The sequence below is a fragment of the Chelonia mydas genome, chromosome 5, assembly GCF_015237465.2.
Source record: "Chelonia mydas isolate rCheMyd1 chromosome 5, rCheMyd1.pri.v2, whole genome shotgun sequence".
Lineage (NCBI taxonomy): Eukaryota > Metazoa > Chordata > Testudines > Cheloniidae > Chelonia > Chelonia mydas.
This window is the reverse complement of record NC_051245.2, coordinates 92,713,102-92,735,393: the sequence shown is the minus strand read 5'-3', so window position 1 is coordinate 92,735,393 and position 22,292 is coordinate 92,713,102. Positions and strand designations below refer to the sequence as shown.

The 22,292-nt window shown below is 41.9% G+C and overlaps 1 protein-coding gene across 1 annotated transcript in view; it reads right to left on the bottom strand.

Moving 5' to 3' along the window:
* Nucleotides 1-21,916, bottom strand: part of GNA14 (G protein subunit alpha 14) — a 66,426-nt gene extending 44,510 nt beyond the window's left edge. The window contains exon 1 of the mRNA XM_037901812.2: nt 19,540-21,916. Within this exon, the coding sequence (XP_037757740.1) occupies nt 19,540-19,660 (121 nt within the window). The 5' untranslated portion in view covers nt 19,661-21,916. The remainder of the gene's footprint in view (nt 1-19,539) is intronic.
* Between the last annotated feature and the right edge of the window lie 376 nt (nt 21,917-22,292).

Sequence of the window (22,292 nt, the reverse complement as noted above, 5' to 3'; positions counted from 1 at the left end):
TGATGAACACATCTGGTGTGTATAAACAAGTTTTGTAGCAAGTCCATATCTGGCACAGGAACATGACAAGATGTCCATGAAATACAAACTGAGCAAAGGAATACCAAGACTACTGCTTGTTTGAGAATGATCTTAACACTGAAACCTTCTTCTTTCAAAGAAGAATTGTAACTGGAACTTGGATAGTATCGACTTCTTTATTAAATGAATCCTAATATTGCCCCACTGTTGCCCCCCATTTACCATAACAAATCATAAATATACTAAATATCTAGAGGACTCTTTTAAAACACACAAATTAAGAACGGCTGCTGCTTCATAATCATCATGCAACTTTGATTTAAGACAACAGGTTGAAAATATTAGTAGTGTTTTTTAGTACTTGCAGTGGAAAGGCTGCAAATAGTAAATGATCTTCTCTGTTTAGTCTTCATTTAGTTGGGTACCAGGTGTTTCTACACACAGGGAAAAATAAAAAACTACATGCAGTAGCTTGCAGACAAATTGCAGCTAAAGGTCCTATCCTGAATGCTTATACGGTACATTTGGAAACAGCTGGATGTTGAAAACAACTTGATGATGGAGATCTGCATTTGCTACTCGCTATACAAAGTTCAGGGGTGGGGAGTAAGGGGAGGAGGAGGGAGGTTGGGATGGGGAGGACAATATACAAAAGGAGTAAAAACTAATTCCAAATCTGAACAATACAGACAGACAGATAGTGACATGTTCTGAGAAGATTAAGTAACAATGAAACAAACAGTTTATCACAAGAGCTGAAGTCTCAGTACTAACCTAACCAGTGCCAATTTTTGATTTGGAACATTCTTTTCATTTCAAATACAAGAGAGAATAATTATGAAATGGATATATCCTAAGGGCAGTATGAATTGTTGGCTTTGCTAATAAAAAGAGTTTAATGAAGGCTGCCTTTATTGTTGGATGCTTATTTGCCTTAATACATTTATGAACAGAGATTAATACTTTGCACAATATACATAGAAAAAAAGTAAGTCTGATCATTATTTTCTTTTTAAGTGTTAGCCCAACTATGAAAACGGGTCGGGGGAGGGGAAGGAATGATGATGTGTTGCATGCTAATAAATTCAAGAGATGTAGTATTTTAATTTGTAGCAGTTCTTTCATATGTCTCCCAGACAGCATGTACAGGGTGTTATTTCATGAATGATTTTGTGTGTGTGTGTGTGTATCAAAAGTTCTTCAGCAGAAGATGGGCACAAGCAAAATCATACCCTAACTGAGGGGGGGGGGGGAAAAATCAAACTTAAAAAGGGACATTAACTAGAGGAGCTCTTGAGTTGGTATTTAAACCACAGAAATGTAAGAAATATGCATGGAAAATTTCTCTATTAAGGTTAACTTCATTTTACAAAATGTTCTCACACATACTTCCAAAGAATTGTACTGGCTCAATTTTTAATGAGGAATAGAGGCTCTCTATATAAATTACATCAGATAAACTATGCCTGCTTAAATTCGCCAATGAAACCACTCCAGTTTTTTATTTAAAACACAACATGAACCTAATACTGTTAGAGCAGAAGCATTTCAATAAATTTGGAATTCCTCAGTATAAAACATCTGTTCCTGGGATTTAATTAAATACTGTTTCATATTTAAGAATCAGCTGCTGGGTTCATCAGAGAACTTTCAGACACAATTTTTTGGTGGAAAGACACAGTACTGTCTTAAAAGCAAATATAGTTCTCTAAATGTATTCATCCTTCCTAAAATATTGGGGTTCAAATATCGCGCAGGGTTGAAACAAGAAGGGAAAAAACAATGATGAAAGCAAAGCTAAAAAAGTCCACTGTCACAGATCCTTTTCGGGGGGGGGTGGGGGGGGGATCTTAAAATCGAATGAGTATTATTGACTTAAATATGGCCTCAAAATTTAAATTTTCTAAAAATAAGGTTTCATAAAATCTAAGACACTTGGAAATTGTTCCAGATTTTTTCCCCCTGAATTCCAACAGAAACAGACTGTTTATTTTTAGACAAAAAATATTGTGCTGAAGTGTTTGAAATCCAAGCATTGTAGCAGTAAGAACCTGAAAGTGAAACTGACTAAACAAAAAAGGGAAATTAATTTAAGTGAATTTCCAGTGTTAAAGTTAAAAAAAAAAAAAAAAAAACACACAAATTAAACAAAGAGCTTAACTCATTACAAACAAACTAGATTTTTAAAGTTCTCATGTTTAATATACAACATATTAGTAACATAAAAGAAACCTATTTGCATTTAACATATGATCTTAAGCGACTGTCTCAGCCAAATGTCCTTGTTCCTTCTTTGCACCATATGTAAGTGAAAATCTAGCAGTTAGAAATGTTACAAGAAGTTATTTCAATATTTTTGATTCTCTAAATATCACTATCATCTTCACTGCATGGAAACAATGGTAGACACAATCAAATATTGTTTTGATTTGCACTGTTCTATAACTTTCATCAAAATAAACTTATTGCTGAGGATTTCAGACATTTTCGTATCAGGATGTCACAGGCAAACACTCATAATGGGCCTTCAAATGTGTCCCAGAATCTTTCGCACTTACAGCCCCCACACTTCAAAAAAATTTCCACAGGAATCAGTGGAATGGTGCATAGGTCACTCTTGGTGAGAGAGAAAGGACAGTTAGTTACAAATTATTCAACAAATCAGATTCAACAGAAAATAGGATGTAGGGAATTGGAGTTAGTTAGTTAGTTTGAAAATCCCCAGCAACTGTAGGGACTTCCCCTCTGGGGCTAGACATCCCAAAACCGCGGGGGGGGAGCAGGGGGGGACTGCTGGGCTCACATAAAAGTGACAGTTTATTCTTTTAAAAACAACTACTTCCAGATAAAATATTTATACATTTATCCACATTTTACATGACTGTAAAGACAGAATTAACAGGTGTGTGGCAAGATTAGCATTCACACACACTTCTGGGCTGAGAACAAGTGTGAGGAATGTCAGCACAAAAATTGTTTTGAAGAAGTCATTAAGCAATTGAAAATAGTGGTACATGGCTGTCATCTCACCTATAAATATACTGTGATATTATCTGTAATGATATCTTGCATTTTAGCAAAACTATTCTACAGACTAAGAACTTAACATAGGGAATATGATGCACTCCTTGTTATATTGCCACACTTCAAGCAATACATTAAAAACAAAAATAGACAGCTGCTTAAAAAATTAAACAGAGCACCCAAGAACATATATTAAAAGATACCTTGTCCCAAAAAGCATGGTAAGTAATAATATACGCCAATGCCAACATCGGCTACTAAATATCACTATACAGAATGTGAGAGAGACAAGGTGGGTGAGATAATATCTTTTATTGCACCAGCTTCTGTTGGTCAGAGATACAGGCTTTTGAGCTTACACAGAGCTCTTCTTCTGATCTGGGAAACATACTTAAAGTGTCACAGGTAAATACAAGGTGGAACAGATCGTTTAGCATAAGTAGTGAACACATATTTCAAGGGACCATTTAAGGTGAAGTGGCCTATTAACACCCCTCCAGTCATAAGAGGCAAAGGGGGGGGGGGCAAAATACAGTTGGGGAGGTTATACATTGTTATAATAAGCCATAAAGCCAGTGTCTCTATTGCACTCCTCTGGTTTTAAGTACAAGATTAATATTTTCTTATGAGGCTCTCTTATTCAAAGGGAAACCAAGTATTGATCTGTCATGGATCAGATCCTGGATCATTTATTTGACTTTGAAATTGCGTGAACTAGTTAGTAATTCTTTTTTCTGCATATTTGATGAAGGAAAAAGCACACTCAGTGAGACAGGGCAGCCTCTCATTTATCTACTCCAAGTTCAGCAAATACTAACAGATATAAAAATTAGGTTTAATGACAACTAAGGATGCATGAGGCCCACCAAACCTATCCAAATCCTTGAAAGCATGGAAACAATTTAAAGGAAAAGTCTCCAGCATTCCTTGCCACCTTCAACATCACCTAGAATACTGTTGAATTTCTTATGGAGCATTGCAGAGTATCATCATCATCATCTCCATTTCCAACACATACCAAAAAGAAATACATAACAGACTGAATTGGATGAAGTTAGGTATGTAAAAAAAAAAAAAAAAAACCACACAGAACAAAAATCCACCTTACTCTGTTATGCTCATACTCTCTTGTTTCCACAAACTTGACTGTCACATAGTCCATTCATTTGGAAAGTTATTCTGATTTAACACCATTAAGGTTTTGTGTGTGAAAGAGCTGGATTAAGTTGGGACACGTGTTATTGCTTTTTGGAGCAATTTTGCTGGCGATCAAAATGAGACCACGGCCATTGTACAGCTTGCACAGCAGGGCTTCGTTACTCAGTGAAAGCGAAACTTAGGCAATCCTTCCACCAAGAGCCTGACACCATTTTTTGAAAGCAGGCCCAGAAGATGCCTGTTGCTTCAAAATTCAGGTCTCCAGTGCGGCAGCCCTCATATTTAAATCAGATTTTAACGTTGCTCAGTACCCAGCAGCACCCACTGTAAAAGCAAAGATATGCAATACAACATTCTTAAGAACAATGGGAGTTGCTGCATGCAGAGTGAGCACTTTTAAAAATCTGGCCCTTAAATTTTAGTTTGGCATTAGCAAGAAATATATTCTCAATTTAATTTATTCTACTGTTGATATTATTAGATCCACAGGACAGTACATACCAAGAAACAAGAACATTTAGTTAAGCATTAGCGTGAAGACAAGCAAAAGAGAATAAGCTTTAAAGCTTGACAATAAGATTCATATTTTTATATACCCAATTATTATAATCCCCCATTTCTCAGGTTCTCTGCCTTTCAAAGTAATAAGATGCCAATTAAGCTATGGAACACTCACAACTAGTGAACACATTGTCAAGTAAAGCCATATTAGCATATTCTCCAAAACCTGAAGTCTTTAAATTGAGATTGCACATCTTATGTTCTAGTTTAATGAGAAGTTACGGGGTTGATGAAGGTATTACTGGGTGAAAATCTATGACCTGAGTTATGCAGAAAGGCAGAAGAGACTGTCATAATTGTCCCTCCTGGGCTTTAAATCTATGAATTAATGAAAATTCTTAGTATGATCCAGGAATCATTCCACAGACAGCCATGAAAAAAAAAAAATCAGCCCCTCAGTGTTAAATGTAGCTAGTTTTACACTTTCCAAAAGAACAAACAAACAATCTCCTGTCTAGTTCAACAATAACCCACACGAAGGTGTGCATTAGTAGACTAATAATTCAATTCTTGGATAGTTGCAATCACTTGTGCTCATTCCTCACAATGCACCTTAAGCATGTAGTAGCCAGGAAAAACATTAACAGCTTACTAATGCACAATTCTGGGGTAGTTTACTGTTTTTAGAATTGGTTTGTAACAACATACGTGAATTCATGTAGGGCTAAAAGATTATCTTGTGGTTAAAAAACAGGACTAGGAGTAAAGAAACCTAGGATTAATTTCCAGAATGGATGAGAATTCAAAATGGGTGTGCAAGTTAGAGTTCTACAGGGGATGGGTTGTTGACATTCTAAGAAATAGCACACTGCAGCCCGTAAACTGTGGAAAGAGACAGCATTCACCCATCCCACCAGGATCTTCTCTAGAGCATTCAGCATCAAGGATCCGTCCATTCATAGATTCTTTTTTTTTTAAAAATGAAAAGATTATTATTCCTTGTATTTTGGTGCCCTACAGAGCTGCCTACCTAAATTATGTCCAAATTGAGATTAGTGCATATTGATGCCTTTTCGAATTACATTTTGCACAGCTAGGGAAGAAAAAGAACAATGCCACTGGCCAGAAAAGTAGCTGTATTTGTTAGCATTCTTACAATTTGCTCCTAAAAAAATTCACAAACGAAATGCAGTCAATATATTGATAACATCACACTTTAAGCTTTGCATTTTTTTTTGTTTTGTTTTTTAAGTGAGGAGCCATTGCTCATTCATGGGATGGGGAGTACGATCCACAGAATATCACCAAGCTAAGCTACAAGAAAGGGAGCAAACTTTCAAAAAAAAGGTATCTATCCCAAATACATTCAGAAATAAAAAGAGAAAGAGAGAAGATATTACTTGAAGAAAGCAAGCGAGTCATCCTACAAGTAACAGTCAGGTTCTCTCCGGAGACATATCTCTAGGATTTTGTGGAAAGGCCAAAGCATTTTGTTTCCTTCCTGGTTTTGGAGTTGGTACTTTCGGCTCCACCCCATAAGCACTTATGTATATGAATAATTTTACATAACTCAGTAGCCTTAATGTCTTCAAAATGACTACTCACTTGTACAGGATTACTCACGTACTTTAAGTTTTTGCAGAATCCGCCTGCAGTTTGTAGCTAATATTCTTGATGGTAGTGAAACAGGCTATTTACCTCCAGGCTGGCTATTGCCAAACAGGCACAAATTATTCCTTTCAATTTTATCCATTTATCACCCTTTGGGGTGGGGGGTATTTTTAAAACTGTCCTTTCATCATCTTTAACATGTACAAAAAGTTACCTGCTGTTACAGCCAATTTAAAGTTGTTGGATACATGCCCAACAGTAATAGTACGAAGAAATAAAACTCCAGTCCTAAAGCAACAACATTTACAACCCCACTTTCCTATAACTCCTGGTTCTGTAGTATGTCTGCTTGGGAAACACTGTCAAATGTAGGAACACAGTAAAATAAAGTTTGTTAAGATAAAAACAGTTTTGGGCACCTCCGTGTGTGTACCTTTATTCCCTTGTTTGCATGTTGTAATTCTCCTATTCATTCAGTCCTATTTCCTCTTTTTAAAAAAAATCATATTTTCTTTCCTTTTTTTTTTTTTCTTTCCCTCCCCTGTTCACTTAAAGACAAAAAGAAAGAATATTATTTCTTTTTTACTTTACGGTACCATCTTCTCCTTCATCTTTTACCACCGTTTTCAACATCTCTGACCTTCCTGTTTCTCTCATTCTGATCTCTCCCCTTACTGGTTTTTTTATCTGTTTCTAATGCCCCATCCCTCTCCTCCTTATCCACATAGGACGTGAACCTGCAATCTGATCCATATGGGTGGACCCATGAAGAGCCTCACTGACTTCTATGGGCGTCTGTTCCTCTGTATGAGGAATATTCCCACAAGGAGCAAATTGCCGGATTAAGGCCATAGTCGACTCCAGGGAGATCAGTCTCCATGCCTGTACACACCTTGGCCTCTCTGCTGAGACTAACAAAGGTACAAATTAGTGCCAGTTGGAGTGATGGACTGTTTTGCAATATAGACACTTATCCCTGAGAAACTGGATTGGGACTGCCAAACTATTGAAGAAAAGTTTTGGTCGTTATTCAAGTATCTACTGATCAGTCGGTTAATGGCTGTGTATTGCATTAGCAATTCTCTAAACCAGCAATTATCCCTCAATAATTATTATTAATATGTATTACCTCTGTGCGTGTGTGTATTTGTATTTCAAGTGCATAAAAAGGTTGTTACAAAGAGGAGGGAGAAGAATTATTATTCTTAGCCTCTGAGGATAGGACAAGAAGCAATGGGCTTAAATTGCAGCAAAGGAGGTTTAGGTTGGACATTAGGAAAAACCTTCCTGTCAGGGTGGTTAAGCACTGGAATGAATTGCCTATGGAGGTGGTGGAATCTCAATCATTGGAGAAATTTAAGAGCAGGTTAGACAAACACCTGTCAGGGCTGGTCTAGATCAGGGGTGGGCAAACATTTTGGTCTTAGGGCTACATCTGGGAAGAGAAATTGTATGGTGGGCCATGCACGCTCACAAAATTGGGGTTCAGGTGCGAGTGGCAGTGAGGCTCTGGTTGGGGGTGTTGGCTCCAGGGTGGGGTCAGAAATAAGGAGTTCAGGGTATGGGAGGGGGTTCCGGGCTCGGGGAGGGGAGTGGCATGCCGGGGGTGGGAGGGGAAGGGCTCTGGGGATGAGGGGTTTGTGGTGTAGGAGGGTGCTCCAGGCTGGGATCAAGGGGTTGGAGGGCAGGAGGGGGATCAGGGCTGGGGCGGGGGGGGGGGGGAGGTTGCAGTGCAGGGAGAGTCTCAGGGGTGCAGGCTCAGGGCGGCGCTTACCTCAAACGGCTCTCGGAAGAAGCAGCATGTCCCTCAGAGGCACAGCCAGGTGGCTCTGCATGCTGCCCCGTCCGCACGCAATGCCCCTGCAGCTCCCACTGGAGTGCCAGAGGGGACCATTGGAGCGGGGCCATTGGAGCACGGATGAACCGGAGGGGGGCCATGCCACTGCTTCCAGGAGCAGCCCCCAACTCTGCTCCCCGGCTAGAGCACTGGAGGGGGGCCAGGCCCCAGACCCTGCTCCTCAGCGGGAGCTCAAGGGCTGGCTTAAAACGGCTGGAAGGCCAGATCCGGCCCGCAGTTTGCCCACCCCTGGTCTAGATAATACTTAGTCCTGCCATGGGTGCAGGGGACTGGACTAGATGACCTCTCAAGGTCCCTTCCAGTCCTATGATTCTATATAAAATCTTTTAACGTTCCCACAAATGTTGTTTAAGCACTCAAATATTGTGTATATAAAATACTTATATGGCTCTATCGTTGTAGCATCTTAGCATCTTACAGTCTTCAATGTGTTTATCCTCACAACAGCGCTGTAAGGCAAGAAAGTACTATTACTGAAGCACAGGATAACTAAGGCCTGGATTTGCAAAGGGCTCAGTGTTGCAATGCCTAACTTTTAGGTATCTAGAAAATAACTGGACCAACAATGAGATCCACAAAGCCTGAGTTAAATTCTTTGGCTCCCTATACAATGAATAGGGAGAGATAGGCACTTAAGAATAGGATCCAGAAAAGCCGACATGCAAGGCGGGGAGTCACCTAAACAGGGCAATGGGAGATGCCAACTAGAGGGCATGCCCTAAGCCCTAGCCCTCTCACAGAGTTTGATACCTAAGTCCGGGCTGCAGGGAGGTGCTTATCTCTGCTTGCAATCCACTGCTAAGAACCCCTCTCGGGGTCAGATGATTTAGGCTCCTAAGTTGTTTCTTCCAAAAATGAGTGGGGTGTCTGCTTAACTCCATGTCCAAGGGCCAGGTGGGAGGGATTGAAAGTGCCCTTGGAATTTGGGATATTCTGATGTGGGTCTCGCTCAATCTCTCCTAGTGGAGTTGTTCCACTTTAATTAAATAATTGATTAAGTAAATAATAATTGGGCAAGAGAAAGAGACTCATTCTGCAGTTCAGTGGTCACCTGAGAGGTGGGATACCCCTATTCAAATCTTATCTTCTCATCAGGGGGATATTGAACAGGGGTCTCCCACATCTCAGGTGAATGCCCTAACTACTGTGCTAAAAATCATAAAGGAGGGTCTCTCACTCCCTACCCCACTGGCCATTTTTGTGGAGTTAGGCATGCTCTTAGAATACCCACTAATTTGGCCCCACAGATAAAACAGGCAAGGAAACACCCATCATCCCCCAGTTTGTGGATCATACTAGGTTTTAGGTGGGAGACAGAAGTTCACACAACTAGAATAAGGCAGCCGTGCACATGTTAGGAGGTGGAAACATAGGCGATAGGAGATTTTTACAATGGAAATTTAGTCACCAGCTAAGTGTGGGTTTGTAGAATGCAGGGGTGGTCCCTATATGGAGCTGGACCTTAGTGACGTGTCCAACGTCACAATGCAAGGCTGTCACCGAGCCTGGAATGGAACCCAGGTCTCCCCCCCCCAAAAAAAAAAACTAGGCTACTACTCTAATCAATGGACCACCATCCTCCATAGTGTAGCTATACTATTTTCATGACTGGTGTGGGGTGACTCTTTCACTGTGCCTATTGATTTACTCATTTTATAAATCAAGATACAGACATTTCATTTGGGTTATTATACGATGACTAATTTGGTCACGTTTTATAAAAACAGTACATACCTGAAAAAGCCTTTAGACCCAACGTCATTATTTTCATTAGAAAAGGGTCCCTCATCTTCCTAACCTTTAATCTTTCCCTACAGTATTAGTGACAGACAGATCTGATGACAGTAGTAAAAATTATACACGATAAAAATCTCAAGACAGGATAACAGTTTCTGATAAACACAACTCCTAGTTACAGCTGCTGTGGAAATATGAACAAACTGACCGCACTACCTTATTTGTTTTAAATGTTGGATGTTCCTACTGTAAGTCATACAAATCAATAAAGGAGAGGAACTCTACTCTTTCTATGGGGATTGCTGCAGTATTCATTTACACACTCTTCTTTGATATTTGTAGTACTGAGTACTACACACCTAGATAAGTGCAAATTGGCAAAGATACAACTTGGACAACTGAAGCTGCTGAGTCCAGATTCCTAGAGCAATGGAGGGTTAGGACTGCAACTTTATAAGGGACGGTTGTGTCACCCGTTTTACAATATGGCTTGCGGCCTTGGGATTGGGTTGGACCCATTGCTGCTTCAAGATATACTGACAGTAGCTTTAACTCATATTGGATTTTCGATCATTACTTTTGTATGTATTGTGGATCAGGGTCCTAGTGTGCTAGGTATTATACAAACACACAGTAAGACACAGCACCTGCTATCTGTGGATCACCAGGAAGCTCACCAGAGCTATTCATGCCTTTGTCTCCTCCTGGATTATTATAATGCAATTTACTTGAGATGGCCCTTGGTAAGCCTATAGAAAAGTCAGTTCCCTGTATTCTAGGGGAGGAGGGTCAACATTACCACATTAAACCTGTACTCACATCCCCTATTGGCTACTACTTGGTTCTTGGTCATTTCAAGGCATTTTCATAAGGAATACTATTTTCTCCATGAGACCAGAACCTTTATGTTGATATTCCTCTCATAGTGGTAGTCAAAACAAGAAAAAGGTGTGTTATCTTTATACTTTGTCCTCTTCTAGATTAACAGGAAAACATATCATATTTTCAAGAGTGGTTAGCATCGATAATGGGGACCAGATTTTGAACAGAGCTCAGCACCCAGCAGCTTCTGCTGAGAACAATTTGATCTATTTCATATATTCAAACTTGTGTTATTTGTTTACATTCAACCTATAAAGGACAAATATAAAAAAAAACAAACACACACACAAGTCTGTAGGGACAAGATTAGAAAGGCCAAGGCACAAAACGAGATCAAACTAGCTAGAGACATAAAGGGTAACAAGAAAAGATTCTCTAAATACATTAGAAGCAAGAGGAAGGCCAAGGACAGGATTGGCCCATTACTCAATGAGGGGAGAAAAACAATACCTGAAAATGTGGAAATGGCAGAAGAGCTAAGTGACTTCTTTATTTCGGTTTTTACCAAAAAGGCTAGTAGTAATTGGATGTCTAACATAGTAAATGCCAGTGAAAATGAGGTAGGATCGGAGGCTAAAATTGAGAAACAAGAAGTTAAAAATTACTTAGATAAGTTAGATGTCTTCAAGTCACCAGGGCCTGATGAAATACATCCTAGAATACTCAACGAGCTGAATGAGGAGATATCTGAGCCATTAGCGATTATCTTCAAGAAGTCATGGAAGACGGGAGAGATTCCAGAGAACTGGAAAAAGCTAAATATAGTGTCCATCCATAAAAAGTGAAATAAAGGATAACCAGGAAATTATAGACCAGTCAGCTTAATTTCAGTACCTGGAGAGATAATGGAGCAAATAATTAAGCCATCAATTTGCTAACCCTAGAAGATAATAAGGTGGTAAGTAAAGGTCAGCATGGATTAGTCAATAACACATCATGTCAAACCAACCTAATAGCTTTCTTTCATAGGGTAACAAGCCTTATGGATGGGGCGGGGAAGCGATAGATGTGGTGTATCTTAACTTTAATAAGGCTTATGATACTGTCTCTCATGACTTCTCATAAACTAACTAGGAAAATAGAACCTAGATGGAGCTACTATAAAGGTGGGTGCATAACTGGTTGAAAAACTGTTCCCAGAGAGTAGTTATCAGTGGTTCACAGCCAAGCTGGAAGGGCATACTGAGTAGGGTCCCGCAGGGATCAGTTCTGGGTCTGGTTCTGTTCAATATCTTAATCAATGATTTAGATAATGGCATAGAGATCACACTTATAAAGTATGCGGACGATACCAAGCTGGGAGGGGTGGCGAGTGCCTTGGAGAATAGGATTAACATTCAAAATGATCTGGAGAAACTGAAGAAATGGTCTAAAGTAAATAGGATGAAATTCAATAAGGACAAATACAAAGTACTCCACTTAGGAAGGAACAATCAGTTGCACATATACAAAATGGGAAATGACTGCCTAGGAAGGAGTATTGCAGAAAGGGATCTGGGTCATAGTGGATCACAACTAAGTATGAGTCAACAGTGTAACTCTGCTGCAAAAAAAGTAAACATCATTCTGGGATGTATTAGCAAGAGCGTTGTAAACGAGACACGAGAAGTAATTCTTCTGCTCTACTCCATGCTGATTAGGCCTCAACTGAATTATTCTGTCCAGTTCTGGGCACCACATTTCAGGAAAGATGTGGACAAATTGGAGAAAGTCCAGAGAAGAGCAACAAAAATGATTAAAAGTCTAGAAAACATGACCTATGAGGGAAGATTGAAAAAAAATGGGTTTGTTTAGTCTGGAGAAGAGAACACTAAGTGAGGACATAACAGTTTTCCGGTACGTAAAAGGTTGTGTGACAAAGTTCCTCCTCTGCCTTGGTGGGTCCTGCGCTTACTGGCGGATTTTGCTTGTCTCAGAGATTTACAGCACCCCTCAGTTTGGCCACTTTTGCTAGTGGCTCAAACCTGCCATTCATTCAGCTATCCTCATCACTGGCCAGCATGGGAAACAGGAAGAAGAACAATCCCCACAGTTTCTGCTGATCCACCATGTGGGTTGGGGAACAGACCAGAGACCTTCCCCTCTGGTGAAACCCACAGTCCAGGTCAACTCCTCCTGTGTCTGATCAGGAGTTGGGAGGTTTGGGGGGACCCCAGGCCTGCCCTCTACTCTGGGTTCCAGCCCAGGGCCCTGTGGACTGCAGCTGTCTAGAGTGCCTCCTAGAACAGCTGTGCGACAGCTACAAATCCCTGGGCTACTCCCCCATGGCCTCCTCCCAACACCTTCTTTATCCTCACCACAGGATCTTCCTCCTGGTGTCTGATAATGCTTGTACTCCTCAGTTCTCCAGCAGTACGCCTTCTCACTCTCAGCTCCTAGTACCTCTTGCTCCCAGCTCCTCGCATGCACACCACAAACTGAAGTGAGCTCCTTTTTAAACTCAAATGCCCTGATTAGCCAGCCTGCCCTAATTGATTCTGGCAGCTTCGTAATTGGCTCCAAGTGTCCTAATTAGCCTGCCTGCCTCAATTTGTTTCAGCAAGTTTCTTCGTGTTCTGGAACTGCCCCTATTACCTTACCCAAGGAAAATGGACCTGCTTAATCTGGGACTAATATATCCACCTTCTAAACACTCTCCTGTAGCCATCCGGCCCGACCCTGTCACAGTTGTTACAAGGAGGAAGGAGAAAAATTGTTCTCTTTAACCTCTGAGGAGAGGATAGGGTGACCAGATGTTCCGATTTTATAGGGACAGTCCCGATATTTTGGGCTTTTTCTTATATAGGCTCCTATTACCCTCCCACCCCCGTCCTGATTTTTCACACTTGCTATATGGTCAGCCTAGGACAGGACAAGAAGCAATGGGCTCAAATTGCAGCAAAGGAGGTTTAGGTTGGACATTAAGCACTGGAATAAATTGCACAGGGAGGTTGTGGAATCTCCATCATTGGAGATTTTTAAGGGCATCTTAAAAAAAAAAAAAAACCACCTATCAGGGATGGTCTAGATAATACTTAGTCCTGCCACGAGTGTAGGGGACTGGACTAGATGACCTCTCGAGGTCCCTTCCAGTCATATGATCCTATGATTTTGAAAATCTGGCCACTTAGGTGCCTAAATGGGAGCTATTGATATTGAGCTCAGTTAAAAATCTGGTCCTTAGCTAATATAACAAGAGAAACAGGGTAGAATGATTTTTTTGTTCTTTTTAAACTTTTACAGTGCAGTAAATTCTTAAGCAAGAAGCTCCAATATTTTAGAATTTATGGTTGCTTTAACCTGAAAATAAACTATCCCTTCTTATTTCACAAATTTAAAATAGGACCATGACAAAACAGATCATGAGCACACAGATATTCTACATGGTTAACAACACAGGCCATGATTTAAAGTCATATGGTTATCAATACATATACCTCCCCTATACAAATCCAATCGCTTCCAGGGGTCAGCCTCCACCCCAAATCCCACTTCACCTCCAGCATTTATAATAGTGTTAAATATTTAAGAAGTGTTTTTCATTTATAGGACTCAGAGGCTTGCTGCGTGAAAGGGGTCACTAGTACAAAAGTTTGAGGACCACTGGCTTAAATTATATGCAAGACAGACTCAGCTGTGATTGTAGCTTTTCGTAACAAAATGTATGTATGTTTTTATACTGAACTCTGTGGGACAAATCACGTGTTTAAAGTCAAGCATGCATGTAAGTTTGCAGTGTCAGGGCCTGTGATGCTAGCAGACCAGGTGCCAGCTCATGCCAAGGTCCCCATGACTCAACTGAACACTTGACAAATACATAGCTGGAATCAATCTGACTCTCTTGTGTTAGTAAGGTTAAAATAGGTATTAGAATTACAAGAATGTGTTCAGTGTTTAGACTTTATTGAATGCTTGTGGGTTGTTGCATACGTTAATCTCACTTATAGCATCTGTATCCCATACTGTAAGATGAAATGTAAGCATTTGTATTGCAAGCTCTGTTATATTATAAATCACAAGACAGGAGACAGATATTAACTAATGTAAAATACTGGTCTCCAAGATAAGGTGTTATGTCCTGCCCAACAAGGAAGGCACATGGACACCAGACAGACTATTGTGGAACATTGAAGAGGACAAAATACTTTGTTGTTCTGCTTCCCTCTCCCCACCAAAGAATATGAATCATGGAAGTGGATTCCTCCCATCAGCTGAGTTTGCAGCTCAGAGCACATGGGGGGAAGGGAATGAAAACCCCTAACAAGAAAGAACTGTAACTGCTTGGACTCTGGGGGGCAAGGTTTTCTAGGCATAAGCAAGACAACCCCTGGGTTAGCCCTAAAGGATATACAGAGCTTGCTTATTATAGATGCTACTATTGCTTTTTGAAACTTAGGATTGTAACTCATTTGTGTATGTATGTTTACCTGCTTTAACCTTGTAAATAACTCATTTCCTTTTTAATACATCTGTATATAGTTTATTAGAGGATGGCTACAGCATTATTTTTGGTGTGCGATCTAAGGTGCAATTGACCTGGGGTAAATCACTGGTCCTTAGGGACTGCGAGTAACTTGAATATTGCTGTGATTCTTGATGTAAGGGACCACCTACCATAAATGTAGGCTTACCTGAGTGGCGAGACAGAATTTGGAGTACCCAAAGGGACTGTCTCTGATTCTGCATTAAGGCTGTTATCGTGCACAAGGAGTTTACACTTGCTACTTGGTTGGTGAAATTTAGGTATAGAATTCACAGCTAATTTGGGGATTGTGCCCTGCGTCTCAGGTTGGTACTCATGCTGCTGAGCCACTGCAGGACAGCTTGACTGGGCCTACATAGTAAAAATGTGTATACAGTGCTTATGTTCTTCTGAAAATAGAGACATATCTTGACTATTACAGTCAACTAAAAATTGCATCTCTTGTATTTGTCTGAAAATGTTTACCTTATTGTTACATGTAAGTCTAAGATTACAATAAACAAGGCTACAATAACATTTCCATTTTTTCAGTTTTACATTACATGGGATTTTCAAAAGCACTTGATGTTAGTCTGCTCAAAACCTTCTCTATTCCCACTGAAGTCAAGCCAATGGTGAGCACTTTTAAAAATCACACCCTTTGTATTTTGACACTATTTTCCCTGTATACTCTGTTTTGTTTTTGTAAAGGGTCTTTCACAGCAACAGATGAGAAAAGTGGAAAAATTTGATCTTAAAACAGTGGGGTAACTTGGGGACAGGTGTAGTTGTCCAAAACCGAATTCATTTTTAAAAATTAAATTTCTAGTTGACAAAGTCAACTAAATTGAAAACCTGAATAGTTTAATAGATTTGTGGATTTTAAGGCCAGAAAGCACCATTATGATAAATTAGTCCGACTTCCTGCATAACTCAGGCCCATAGAATTTCACTCAGTGACTCCTGCTTCAAGCCTGTAGCATCAGGCTGAGCTAAAGCATATATTTTAGAGAAATATTTAAAAACTCTTGATCTGAACACTAAGCAATGAAACACCAGGTTTCTAAATAAGTTGTTACAATGACAAAATTACCTGCCATTGAAATTTGCATCTTATTTACAGTCTAAATTTCTCTAGCTTCAACCTCCATCCATTGGATCTTGTTATGCCTTTGTCTTCTAGGCTGAAGAGATTCTACCATCAGATATATTCCATAAGATACCAGGAAACTGCAACTACTATGTCTGGTGTTCTCTAAAAATTAAGTTTTGCCCTAACGTAGTCAATATATTTCATTTTCTTTTACATTTAAACAAACAACCAAATATGCCTGTGCAGCATTTCCATTTGAAACATGGCAATATCATGAAAGTGGATAAAAACATGAAACTGGACTAGACTAGGAACAACAGTGAAGTTTGTCAATTTGCCTTAGCTAAGAAAATATAAGCAAACAACACAAAGTAAATTCGATGTTTAGACTATTCCATAATCATCTTTATCGGAGATATTGTTTGGAACATAGATATGGGCTTTTATTAAAATCTGTGTTTTTTAATCTCTCTCTCACACACACACGCATGCTATGGAGGATATTTTTTCCTTTCCTTGTCTGAGTACCTATAATACAGACACAAACTAAACTTTTGGCTGCCCCAAGCAATAAATTTTTACATGAGAGATCAAGGATATCTTTGTGTAAAGAAAGGACAGGTAACATCTCCCCAGGAGGAAGCAGAGGTAGTGGAAAACCTGCCAAGCCTCACTCACTGAAAAGGCAGACTCACGCATTTTTTATAAATTTTATATCAGATGAAAGAGTTTGCTCTGTTTAAATTTCCCTCATTTAGTGGCAGTGGAGGCAGAGGCTGTAGAAACAGAGGTCAGGTTCTGGAAGAAGTACTAACTTTACTCTGTCCTATCTCATCGCACTAAACTCAGACTGTGTCTATGGTGAGCTTTATTTTTCATAGATCCATAGAGCTGAACACCAGAAGAGATCTTTAGATCAGTCAGACCTCCTATATATCACAGGCCATTACATTTCACCCACTTACCCCTGCATTCAATCTAATAAACTTGTTTTGCTAAAGCCTATTGTCCAGAAAGGCATCCAGTGTTTATTTGAAGTCTTCAAAAAATGGAGAATCCACCATTTCTCTTGGTAGTTTGTTTTAATGATTAATCACCCTTACTGTTCTTAAAAGCTTCCCACTGTTATACTACCAGCTGTGTGACCCCTGATACATTACCGCCAGGGCAGTGGGAGCTCGAATGAAGACAAAATGCCAGTGTTTCATTTGTCCCTGGTCAGAGCAAATCTAAACAAGTTGGTAAAAAGGCTTGTAGCTGTCAGCACCTTGTCTCTACTAGAAGTCCCACCAACACTACCACCAGTAGAGCTGCACCACTCCTCATGCAGCCATGACAAATTTTAAGAAAAAAGCTCAATGTAGACAGACCGAAATGGGCCCAGAATTGTGTCAGGGAGAACTCTTCACCCCCACACAGAGCCATGTGTCCTTGAAGGAAAACTGCAGAGAAGACCCAGCCAGAGACTCCAACCACTATGAGCAGAAGCTGACAAAAGCCGGGACCTCAAAACTTCCTACAGTTTTGACTGGACTTTGTGACTCCCTGATGACTGGCTGTTTGTGAGGGAGAGGGAAGGCAAGGCTGGAGAAATCTTTTCAGCTTCACTCCACATCTCCCCTCTTACCCTCTTCTCCCCACCCTGTCCTCCTTCCCCTTCTTCCTTTTCCCTTTCTTTCTATTGAGCTGATCCTCCCCTAACTAACTGTCCTCCCCCCAGAAAAACCCATGGAACTAACATGTTTGTCAGCATCACATTGTTCACTGTGCTTGTGTGTTCTACCTCTTCCCCACCCGCTGTCCATCTTGTCTGTTTAGATTGTAAGTTTTTTGGAGAAAGAAGACCATCTACTTCTCTGTGCAGTGCCCTGCACAACATAGCCCCATTCTTGTTTGGCCTTAGGCATGACTGTAGTAAACATGATTTTAACAGTAAAGCTGCTCCAGGCATCTCTCCAGGACAACGTTTACATACAGATTGGACTAGGCAACCACTCGCTCCCTGCTCTTCACAGATAGTTTATTGACATGATAATATTCAAGTGTGTGCGAAGTGCAAGAATGACTGAAATCTCAAGTGTACGTGAGAAGCAATGGGTCATTTATCTGCCAGGGTTGAGTTCCATACTGTGTTGCAGGATTCTATTTCCTGTAGACGCACATCTTAAAAAAAAGAGTTGGAGCGTAATTGTCCCAACACTACATTGTACAATAGTGTTACTAGGGTAGTCAAGGCCTTTCCTGATTTTTTTCCCCAACTTCTGTTTCACAAAAGGGACACCCGTGGCCCTGTGGGCACAAGGAAACTCAGTCCTGTTATCCACCTCTGCAGAAGCGCCACAAGGGGGAAGCTATAGGTTAGGCTTAGCCTGCACTAGTATTTTTCCCTACAACTCCACAGGCGTTGCTGTGACCAAGGCCATTTCTCCAGTGGCTGCACAAGTACAGAAAAAGTGCAAGCAGCTCCGGTCATTTTATCTAGAGCTCCTCTGAGTAGCAAACAGGGTGGTAACTAGAAAAGGAGTACTTGTGGCACCTTAGAGACTAACCAATTTATTTGAGCATAAGCTTTCGTGAGCTACAGCTCACTTCATCGGATAGTAACTAAAATACCAGTGCTTCTTCCACACCAGCACTCCCACCCAGTGTCCTTCCTACCAACAGCAGGGCTGTACTGGTGGACAGGGACGGGTCTCAGTTTTGCTGCTGTAGATGCAGCCAGAAGCTGCCTTGCTTACCGTGCGGTCCACTGCCAGGTTACCAGACCAAAGGAAACCCTCAAAAACACCCAAAGGGAGAATGTCACTGGCAAAGAAGGGCGCTGCTCCAGACAAAGTGTTAGGAACGGCTGACACACAGACACAAACACCAAATCAAAAATAACTGGTCAAAGTTTGACATTTTGACTAAAAATGTCACTGAAAAATAGAATTTCGGGAAACGCTGACAAGTTTTGTTATTAGCAGGAGCCAGCTCCCGCCTCCCCCTCAGCCCAGGGAGCTCCTCTCTCCCCCAAAAAGAAGGGCTCTGGACGGGTATTATTATGCAACCATGCGAGGGCATCAGCAGAGGAGGGAGATGACTAGAGAGCCACGCACCAACGGGGCCCTCAGCTTCCCCATCCCGGCACGGTCCCGGAGGCCTGGTGCGGAGTAACCGAGCGAGGCTGTCGAGGGGAGAGGAGAGGAGGCAGCCACACACTCACTCACTCACCCAGCAGCAGCAGCTTGAGCTCCCTGCGCGCGTCCCGCTTATCCCGGCGCAGCTGCCGCTCAATCTCCGCGCTGATCCGCTGCGACTCTTTCTCCTCGGCGGATAAGCAACATCCGGCCATGGTCAGCGCGGCAGGGTGCGGGCGAGGAGCGCTCCCCTCCCGGCTCTGCGCGCCAGGGAAAACGACACCCGCCCGCACCTGGTCCTCTGCGAGCACGGGCGGGCTTGAGCCTCTCGCCAGCCCCGGATCCCCGCGGCACCAGCCGCCGGCTGGCCGGCAAGGGCAGCGCGTCCGCAGGGCTCCGGAGCAGACGAGTCCCACGCAGGGAGGCGGCAAAGCGAACGGGGATGTGAGCCGCGCTCGGTGGGTTGGGCTCGCCTCTTCCCCCAGGCACTAGGCTCACGGGCAGGTGCTTTTATATGTCGTTGTCCCTCCTCTCGTGGGTTAATATTTGCAAATGCGTCTTGGAGTGTCACGAGAGACCGGCGGCAATGGGGGGGGGAGGAGGAGGAAGAAGAAGAAGGAGGAGGAAATTCCCCCCCCCCGCCGCCGCCGCCAGCTGGAGGCAGTGGGACAAATGAAACCTCCAGGCTGCGGCTCCTTGTCCGGAGAGGGAGCCAGGCGGCGAGGGAGGAGCAGCCGGGACTGCTCTCGGCTGCGCCTGCTGCTGCTGGAGACGTGGGGGAGGCGGGGCGTCTTGCGAGCTCAGTCCGACTGGCGGCGGGACTCCGGCAGGGCGCTGGAGCAAATGGCGCCTGGTATTTAATAATAATCAATTAATAATTTTAAAAAGGCTGGAGTCAGGAGCGGGGGAGGGGAGGCAGTGCCTTAAACTCCTTCAGCCCCTCTGGAAACCCCTTTCCCGTGGGAGAAGTCTGTCCGTACGTAACACGGCCCCGGCTGCTCATCTGCAGGCGAACAGCCCCGGGCGCCCAGTCTTCCTCCCTAATTGAAATATCCCTGCTCCGACAGGTGAGCGGCTGCTGTCTCCAGCTCCCCAGCAGCGAGGTAGAGGAGGCGCTGCTGCCGGGCAGGGATAGCAAACCGGGCGCGAGCTGCTGAGCTCTAGGGGCTCGCCTCCCGGGAACAAAACTTGTTTCGCTTAGCAGCCTCTTTCTGCGCACACTTCCCTCGTCTGGCATCTGCAGCCTTGATTCATAACCTAGAGGTTAATCAGTTCCTGGGATCTCACTGGAATGAGTGCAGACCTGTTTGTTGAAGCTGAGACAATCGGAGATGCATGCTGTCATTCTGCCAATTTACAGGGGGTTGCTGGTCTTTAAACTACATGGCAGGCTGACTCACTGAGGGACACACCATTAACTAGAAGAAGAAAGCTCAAGTGGATGAGGGATTCGTTTATTTCAGAAGTCTAAAACTTTCACTAATCTTAGGAGAATGATTCCACATTTCTAGTGTTAAGAATTGATAGTACATTAATGAAGTCAGCTAACCCCAGTCTGGTGTGGGAAGAGATTTGACACCCAAACGGAGTGATGTACTTTGTAATCTTGTGCAATTGTTGGGAGTGAGGTGGAGAGAAAGTTTTGTAGCAAAGTAGGTCTGATAGGTCAGGTTTCACATTTGTTATTCTCTCATTTAAAAATGACACTTGTATAAAAACGCATAGTATTAGGGAGGTTTATCCCTGTTTTTTGTAACTTTAAAGTTTTGCCTAGATGGGAATCCTCTGTGTTTTGAATCTGATTACCCCGTAATATTACCTTCCATCCTGATTTTACAGAGGTGCTTCTTTTACTTTTTTTTCTTTATAATGAAGTTCTGTTTTTTTTTAAAGAATCTGATTGGTTTTTAGTGTCCTAAAAGCCCAGAGATTTGGTTCGTGCTCACCTGTACCAATTGGTGAGGATATTATTCTCAGGCCTCCCCAGGAAAGGGGGTGAAGGGGATTTGGGGGAATATTTTGGGGAACAGGAACTCCAAGTGGTTCTTTTCCTTGAATCTTTGTCAAACTCACTTGGTGGTGGCAGCGATACCGTCCAAGGACAAGAAGGGACACCGGCAGTACCAGGTTGAGTAACTGAGAACACCGACCAGGGAAATAACCCATTTCCTTCCCTGATGAACTGAGGGATGCACCCTACCTATGTACTTATTCTCTACACCAATACTGACTTGGACTCTTAATACATTCCATGGGTGGCGCACCTGAGCCCACTTATACACTGACACTTTAAAAACTCCCACACCCCAATCTGGATCTATGCTGGTTATGTGATATGTATGTACCTCATGAACCTTGCAACTGATACTTGCAATCCCCCATAACCCAAGCCTGACCCCAGATGTAAAGTGCCTTCCCTCTTAACTTGTGTAAATTTGATTTTAAACATTAACTTTAATAAAAATTTTATATCTCCCAACATTGTGTGACTCCCTCCCCCCATCTTTCTTTCTCCAATAGAAAATCACAATAAGTGAAACTATTTGACCCTTTGGTTGCAGCTCTTCATTTCTGAGTCACTAATTGTACTAATTGTACAATTAGTCACATTTCTCTCTTTGGCTTACATACTTATCTTGTATTTAGCTGTACAAATATTACTTTCCATGTTGTGAGGTATGAAACACAATTTTACAGTTCCCTCGGGATTGTCTGCACTAGTAAAATTAGAGCCATATTCCACCGACTGTCAGCAGTGGTGTAAACTGCTAGTAAAACAGGATTCAGGTGTTTTTACTACTGTCATGTAAACCTATTTTAACAACAGTGTTAGACACCTGAATCCTA